This window comes from Cupressus sempervirens, chromosome 3, assembly GCF_028749045.1.
Source record: "Cupressus sempervirens isolate cs-2001-9-10 chromosome 3, ASM2874904v1, whole genome shotgun sequence".
NCBI lineage: Eukaryota > Viridiplantae > Streptophyta > Pinopsida > Cupressales > Cupressaceae > Cupressus > Cupressus sempervirens.
The window spans coordinates 225558536-225567799 of NC_143120.1; the positions used below are offsets into that span (position 1 = coordinate 225558536).

The 9264-nt window shown below is 30.8% G+C and overlaps 1 protein-coding gene across 1 annotated transcript; it reads left to right on the forward strand.

Moving 5' to 3' along the window:
- Positions 1-747: 747 nt before the first annotated feature.
- LOC149565647 (wax ester synthase/diacylglycerol acyltransferase 5-like) lies at positions 748-4774 on the forward strand. The gene is made up of 8 exons (XM_089817210.1): positions 748-1068; positions 1863-2282; positions 3037-3177; positions 3299-3368; positions 3509-3597; positions 3686-3880; positions 4391-4528; positions 4613-4774. The coding sequence occupies exons 1-8, from the start codon at positions 748-750 to the stop codon at positions 4772-4774; spliced, it is 1536 nt and encodes a 511-aa protein (XP_089673336.1).
- Positions 4775-9264: the final 4490 nt, after the last annotated feature.

Below are 9264 nucleotides of genomic sequence, written 5' to 3' on the forward strand. Positions count from 1 at the left end.
TATTTTGGATTATAGATACTAATGGTTGTGAATATAATGTTGATTTCCTCTTCCATTCTATGAGTATATACCACCAATGTAATATGTCTGGAACCATAAATGAACTTTTAATTCATGTCGTTATGATGACTAAATAATTCATTTTAGTACCTTTACACTCACTAGAAAGAGGATTCGTTACTAGTTTTACAATAAAAGTAATATGATTTTTCTCTAATTGCACACCATCATTTTTGGAATTATCACGGAATATTTTATTAAAAAATTTGTGAGGAAAGAAAGACTCTTATATGTCACGTGACTCAGCATGAATGATATCTGTTTGGTTAGAAAGGCATTGAAGGGCGTATAGTTTTTCCAATTACTATTTTTGGTGAATTTATTGTTATAAAGCTGGATTGTTTGTTAATTCAATCCACCAATAATCATCTTGTAGCAAAAACATTTAGTTTTCCACATGTCTAAGAAATCATCTTGGTGGCAGACATTGAATCAGATCATTATGTGAGCTCTTTCTGCTGGACAACAGACTAGTGTGCATAAAAATACTATTGTACCTAACATGTTAAGAAAGTACTAACAACTTTAATACAAGTAATGTAATATTAAAATTTTATTTATTAAATAGACATATAACAATTATTAAAATATAATCTAATACTCTATCCTTTCTACTGCTTAACCAAGATAATTTCCTTCATATTTTTAGATTGCCTTAGCATTCAAGCATCTGCAGAGGAAAAAAAAATGAAGACAGTCAACAGAAATTCACAGGTAGAGGGCAAACTTGTTTGTAAGGAAAATAGCCATGATCATGGTAATGGTTTGGAAGAGGTCAAGATACATCTTAGGGAGATCGTAGTGAAGAAAGCAGATGATGTAAATCACACGGTTAACTTTTGCAAGCATGAAGAACCGTTGAGTCCAGTGGCATGCATCGCGTCAAATACATTATTGGATAGTTACATCTTGACCATTGTGGGATTCAAAAAAGAAATCGACATCACTTGCTTGAAAATGTCACTGCAAAATCATGTAGCAGAGCACCAAAGATTCTCTAGTATTGTGGTTACTATTCTCCTCCTTTTCTCTTTTATTTGTAATGCAAACTTCTCGGTAATACAGTTATTTTTAGAAGCTTCTCCATAGTTTCTATTAGAACGATCGTAAGCTCAATGTTTTTTAATAAATTAAAAGGGTTTTCTTGATTAAGTTAATTTGTAATATTTTTATTATTATTTAATTCTTTAATTTTGGAATCATATTTGTTAGTACATATTTCAAAAATATATCTGTTATGAGAATGAATGTTACATTTAGTATACATTGCATTCAGGTGATGTTCCCAAAGATGAAAAGTTATTATCTTTTTAGAATATCACAGTCATCTCAGTATTGGACCATATTTAAATCACACTTAAAAAACTAAAGCTATCAGACTTCTACAATTTATATATATGTTTATTTTTTTCAATAAGATTCAATTGTGTGGTAATTTTCTTGGTGATCCATCATAAAGATGCAGCACAAGAAAGGAAGAGAGAAAAACTTTCATTGCATTCTGATGATAGGTCATGATTTGAAAGGTTGATACTAAAAAATTGTCACAGTCGAATTAGAAAGAAAGATAACCAACATACTAAAAAGTAAAACACTAAATATATATAATCAGAAAAGTTAACCTATGATACAAACTAATATAGAAATTTTCATCTTATAATTGAGACTCCCAAACAAAATAAGACTTGGTTCTCTTGTATAATAGAAATACTCATCTATGTAACAATTGTTTTAAATTTTCTTATTGTCTAAATCATTAACACTGTTTAGGTGTACATAAAAGTATTTTAAAATGATTGCAGGTAAAGGAAAAGCACAACAATCTGAAGTGGTGTTTGAGGGAGATAGTGATAGATGATCATGTGATTTTTCCTAGTCTAAGCCCCTCGCTTCTCGAAAATCACAACATTGTGAATGAATATGCAAGCTCTTTGGTGACTGCTCCACCACTGAATCCATGCAGGCCTCTCTGGGAAGTTCATGTATTGAATGTTCCTTCTGAGGATGCTGCAGCCAGCCTTGTTTTCAGAATCCATCACTCATTAGGAGATTGGGTCTCACTGCTATCCCTAATCCTCAATTCGTCAAGAAAAACCAATGATTCTCAAGGGTCATCAATCATTCCACAAAGTACGGCGGTTGACCTGAACACCAAAAGCTTTTTCCAAATTATGTACAATATGATTATAGCGCTATGGATTACATTCATTTTTCTACTTGAGGTTTGTTGGAATATTCATTTTTTTACTTTAAGTTTGTTGGAATATTATGTACAATATGATTATAGCACTATGAATTACATTCATTTTTCTACTTGAAGTTTGTTGGAATATTCATTTTTCTACTGTAGGTTTGTTGGAATATTCATTTTTCTATGTAAGATTTATTGGAATATTACATTATGGCTATAGTACTATGGATTACATTCATTTTTCTACTTGAAGTTTGTTGGAATATTCATTTTTCTACTGTAGGTTTGTTGGAATATTTAGCATACTTTATATGTTTTCAGTACTTTAATTTTAATTGTTTTTCCTAATTTAATTTTTATTACTTTTCTATTTCTATTATGACAAAAAATTTTAAATATGTTTGAAACTTTTAATAATTCATTCATTATCTCTTATTCTTTTATCATTTCATTAACAATAAGATATACTCTCTCTAGCATGAAGCATGTACTCTCTTGACTTAATAGAACTACTAGGGCGTATAATGTCTTTGACTTGTAGAGTAATTCATCCTTATTTCAATTAGATGGTAATCGCTGTGCTATGGAAACATGATAAGAAATTATATGTATTTAAGAAATCTATATATATATTTCAGATATTTCCAAAGTAATTTTTTTAAAGACAATTGTACATTAGTCATGTTCAGCTAGTCTGTTTTTCGTTTATTTAAATAAGAAGCTCATAAAATTGCTTAACTTCATAAAAGAATTGACATGTATTGGTTGTGTATAATTCTTTGAAGGTCGGGATCACTCTGCTATGGAAACATGATAAAAATTTATTGAGAGGACTAGATAATAAAGGCCCTGTTTGTTCAAGGCGTCTGGCTTACGTGACTCTCAGCATGGATGATATCAGCTTGGTTAAAAAGGCAGTGAATGGGGTAGGTTAATTTTTTTGTTACCATTTTATGCATGGTATCAGTTTGATTAGAAACACATGAATGCGACTTGTAGAAAAAAGACATAGGTTTCCATATGTCTAAATATTTAAGTTGGTGGTAGTCTTTGAATGAGGTTATTATGGGAGTGCTTTCTGCTGGACTTGTCCATTATATGGGCAGACGACAAAATGGTATGCATATTGCATAACAATGAAGTAGAATAGGTTAAAGATATATTAAATACATTTATTATGAAAGAGGTTAAGGAGATATTTGTCTTCAAAGTGCATTTATTTTCTTCACAAGGTGACACTAAATCCACCCATTTTTTATCAAGCTAAAAATGTCTCTGTCCCACATAAGAATTCAAGACTGCGGGCAATGGTTGCAGTAAATATGAGGCAGTCTATGATACTTAAGGTAAAGTCCCACAAACCATAAATTTTGAATTGTTTTCTATTCTCTTTAAGCATTTCTCATTTAAAGGAAAGCATTGAATATTTGGCAGGATCTAGATAAGAACATGAAAACCCCATCGAAAGTTATGTGGGGGAATAAACTTGGTTTCTGGATGTTTCCTCTTCCGATGCTCCAATATCCAGATCCACTTCAATATTGCCATGATACAGTATCGATGTCCAGGAAAAAGAAGTTATTTGAGGCCTCATTGTCATACGCCATAGCCAGGCACATTCCAACTAAGGTAAATATTTCAGATTAGATAGAAGCAAACGAAGCCTTCCTATTGAGGTAGATCATGCACATAAGTTTTCTAAATGTATTTCATTGAACATTCAGAGATGTTGGTATTATTGTGTCGTACAATTGTATCAAATTTAATTCTATTAATATGTTAAAATATATTCTATGATTCATTATTAGATTAAAAGAAATGTAGAACCTTCAAATTTATTTATATCTTCCTTTTACAGCTCTTTTATCTAGATTATAGTCTTTTATCTCTTATATGTAGATGATAGATTGTGGAATGTGATGAAACATTGATAAAATACGCTTGAGATAATTGATTTTAGAAAGAGAACATACTAATTATTATAGAGTATAGAAATCTAAAACCTTAGATTGTTATTTCAAGAAGATTTGGAAAGATGGAAGTATTTCTGTTTTTTTCTGTTTCTTAGAATGGATAAGATTCACATGATTGAAAATTCTAAAATGGTTTTATTCTATTCCAATTTGATTTGAAATACAGTTAGCAGCATACTTTTGCAAGAGATTTACGACAATACTTACAGTGGGCTTCTCTAATGTAATGGGGCCAGTGGAAGAGATTCAATACGAGGATAACAAAGTTGTTCACATTATTCCTACCGCCCACGCTAACTATTGTGTCAGTATCCTAATTCTCTGTTACAATTTTTTTTAATAGGCGAATTATGTATTAAAATTAAAAGAGATTTCTCATTTTGTGCAGCCCGTAGTGATACATTTCATAAGCTATGGTAGAAAAGGGAAGCTGATTGCATTGGTCGCTGAAGATGTAGGTCCTGATCCCTTACAGCTATGCCAGGATTGTGCAGACGCTCTGCAGCTCATGAAAGAAGCTGCAGATGCAACTTCCATGAAAACATCTTGAATGTTCAAGAACCTCTTTTTTTAAAATATAAAACAGGGGATTTGAACATCTATGTCAATGGTAGAAGGGCCTTTCATAGTAATAGTATAAAGATTAAAAGTAAAACATAGAATAATATAAAGACATAGCTGTATTAAATAAAAAGTATATTTATATTATATATGTAAACTTATATAGAACATTATATTGAGTTTAGTTTGTCTTTTTCATCTTATTTTAATTTTTTTAATTTATCAAAAGAAAAATAGAATTATCTATTATAAGTTGGCTCTTTCAATTAATCACTAATAGAGTGAGGCTTAAACAGTGTCCAATAAAATAAGATGTAGAAAGAGTTTTAGTGAAGATTTCATCAATTTGCTTTGGTTTAGAACAATTATAATTCTACTTGTTTGTCTTGGACCAAATCTTAAATAAAATGATTTCAAATATTTATATTTTTTGTTCTAGAACGAAACAAAAAATTGGTCATTGGCATAGTCATGCAACATAGTAAAAAGTTGTTTTGTACTCTTGAACCAGCCGTATATCATCCAATATCCTTATAATACAAGTGTTGTGTAGAAATTATTGTATTGATTCCTTTCATATCATAGTATTCGAGTGAAAAGATTTGTATGTAGTTTTACAATAATTTAGTTTTTCCTCCTCTTAAAATATCAACCGAATGTCAATGGGTAATTGCTTGTTTGACTAAATAATTACTTACATTGTCTTGACATGGAACATAAAGAGATTCCTTAAAATGGCTCATTGATGAGTCTTATAAGAAAGATGTGAGAGTAGTTGATATAGAATACTTTGTGTTGATAACCAATTTGAGGAAAAATGTTCTTAGAAAATAGGAAATTAAAATTTCTAGAGCCTTAGGATGCATTTTAGAGCTGCTCTTAGAAATCCTATTGTATTTCATTGAAGAAAGGAAATTAATAATCTCATTCTTATCCCTAATATTCCTTAAAATGTTTGGCTATTATGATGACATCCAATGTGGATGAAAGCTTCTCATTGAAGTCTACAAAATAATATATTCATAACTTATTATTATATTATGTGGAAGGTTACCAAGTAGGCAGGGACAGAGTTTTTCCAAAGACATTATTTCTTCATAAACAAACAACAAGTGATACTACTATAGCTGGCCAAAGATGATTAAATATAACTAGGTATCTAAACTTATTTTTCTTAACCTAAAGAATAATTCCATTGGGTAGTCTAAAAATTAGTAAATAACTAGACTAGCACATAAGATGTGTGTATACCATGCACAACTATCCATAGTATTTGAGGTCATGGCATTGATGGAAACCCCTAAAAATAATATATTTGATATTACTATTCCCTTTGTGCCTACTAAAATGATGAAGTTACTAAGGTCATCATATTTCTATAGAATTATATAACAAAACAAGATATTAAAAAATCTCCCCACATGGATGGTGGTAGTTAATTTATTGTTATTTACAAGGATTTATCAAACATATGATCTTGATTGTTTGTGATATATTTGATGTCCTATAATAGGGTAATTTCAATGATAATCATTTGTAGTTCTCTATTTAAACTATCTAGAGTGCAAGTTAAAACTAAAATGAAGTTATCTCTAAATAATTAAATTTATTCCCTTACCCAACTATGCTATCTTTTACATGATATCATTTTTTAATTGTGGGTACAAGAAAACATTCATTGAGGTGAATCAGTTACACCTAAAATTCTATCTTGTCAAACCCTTGTTACTATTTTATAATGAATCATGTACTAAATAGAAATCATAACTCATCAACATCATATAACATGTATTTATATTGTAGAATTCCAAATTAGGATGAAAAACATAGTAGGGATTGAACCCACAATAAAACTAATACCATGTTGGAAGTATAAGCTTATTAAAAACATATAGCATACTTCATTTAGGTACACTTCGTAAATCTCATTCAACAATTACAAAGAGGGCTACAATCCTATGTGAGGAACAATGATTTACAATAAAAGATTATATATGTAATTAATTTGTGAGCTATATATAGTAGCACCTACCTATGCCACAATTAGTTTAAGTATACTTAGATCCATAATGAATCTTTTCTCTGACACCTTTAGATAAAAAATTCAACCTTGATAAGATCTACACTTCCTTAGAATAAATACCTAGCATCCATAACTAATCTTTCCCTTTCACTACCCATATCTATACCCAATTCATCACTGTATATTAAAAACTATGTCAAATAGACTTAATTTTCAAATCCTCACTCTACCACACTAAAACTCAACCATCTTGACGAAAACATATCACCCAAAAATAGCTTAGATACTTTATAAACATATTAAGATTGTAAGCACCATCTTTAAAAAAATTATTGATTGCCCTAAAATATTTTATCAAAATTTATTGGTATCTTGACCCAAAATAGAAGAACTATTTAAAAGTGGGATAAATCCTTCAAACTTGAGCATTTAGATCAATGTTAGTTTCTAAATCAAAAGGAACATGGACCAAAATATTATTTAGGCTTCAAGAAGTAAAAATAAATAAAATGTATCACTCTCATTAGATTTATCAACATTTTATGTTAAAGCTCAAGAACATTATCACCCTTCACTATTATTATTATTATAGATGCCTTACACAATCTTAGAATCATAAAATATTTTAAAGAAAGATTCATCACCATGTCCCCAACGTAAAATCAAATATTTTTTTCTACTATCAATTGAAACTAAGATTCTATAAGTCCTACTCATAGTGTTTGTTGATTCAAAGAGCCCTCCTCCTCCTAATCTAGCACTGGTATGCATGAATCTCCTCCTTTCTTTGTCTATACAATTGGTACCCACAACTCATGTGATGCTCTCTAACACTATGATCCTAATGTCATCCTTTGAGCCCCCTTATCAATCAAATAATTTTTCTTTTCTCTGTATCTCCAATCCCAAGGTGTCTTGGGAGAGTGTAGAGTTGGAGAATGCAGGGATCCTTAATTTGAATAGGAAGAATATTCTGCGTAGTCCTATATATTATGTGTCATTTGAAGATTTTCCAAAGATCTCTCGTGGTAAGCAAGGCAAAGAGATCGGTCTACTAGACACTATCGTAGAGAATATCTCTATGATTTTTTCCTTGTGCTTAGTAGGTCACTTTCTATCTTTTAGACCTACTTTTATGATTGTCAAGAAATTGTAAACATTCTTTAGCTTTGGCTAAATGGAAATTGGGATTTGATCTTGTCATGGATTTGAATAGCATGGTCACTGTTTGGGTGAGGCTTCATGGTCTTCCTTTAGAGTTCTAGGATAAGAAGGTCTTTAGGTGGATAGTGAATTTATTTTGGCATCATATTAGAGAGAATAACATTACTTTAAGTAAACCTAGAATTGTTTTTGCTAGATTTTTTGTCAACATTGCTATCAAGAAGGCCCTCCCTATCATAGTAGTCATAAAATTTAAGTGGAGATCTTGTACCCAACCTATTATCTATGAGAATGCAACACTTCATTCTCATAAATTACTGAAATATGGACATGTTATCTTTGACTATATACCCACATTCAAAATACATGAGAAGTCTAAAGAGTAGGTTTCCTTTGTTGGAGTGGTTGATCCTAGTTGCTTCTCAAGAGAGACCTTGAAAGTTCTTCCCCCTCCCAAATTGAACCCCTATTCACTTGAGGAGAATATGATGTTGGAGGGTTATCCTTTTGTTAAAAGTATTATGAAACTTTTTTTGTTTCATGACAAATCAATAAAGAAAGGGGTAGGTAAGGATGCATTGGAAGAAGGGGAGATTCACCCAAATGGGGAGATGGGTGTGGGAGAACATTTGAATTCCCATAGATTGAAATAGGATAATTGGAACAATAAGTTGATAGTAATCCCTATGGTTATTGAGTGCCCCAAGGTTGATGGATCCATGCAGTGTAGGATTTTTTAGAAATATAGTCTCCTATTGAGAGGATAAAGGTTGTGGGAGATGGTGATGATGTTAGTATGATTTTTGATGATATTCCTATGGGGGACTATCCTAGAATTGTTGGAGAATCGGTGGGATTATTAGAATTATTTTATGTTTTATTTATGATTGTGTTTTTCATTTATTCATACTAATGATTATGTAAAACATTGTTAGGATAGCAAATATAGATTAAGGTCACACAGGTCAAGGATCAAAGGTGAGGCTATGTGAATTTGAGGACATGTTCTATAGAGAATCATGCTTATGCAGTTAAGTGTGCATGGGGAAAGATGAATACATATGACATTTTTTCAAGATTTATTGTAAACATCATTTTGGAAAAGTTCTTGAGAAGTAGTTACTATTATTTTGATAATATCTCCTAACAAAAATAGAATCTGGTTAAGCATAGTTGTACAAAGGTAGAAGACATGATGTAGATGGTATGGTTGATTAAAATAAGTCTAATGTTGCACATGTGAATAATTATGAAGACTGTGAGATGAGATTATTATCTAATTATGAAAAGAC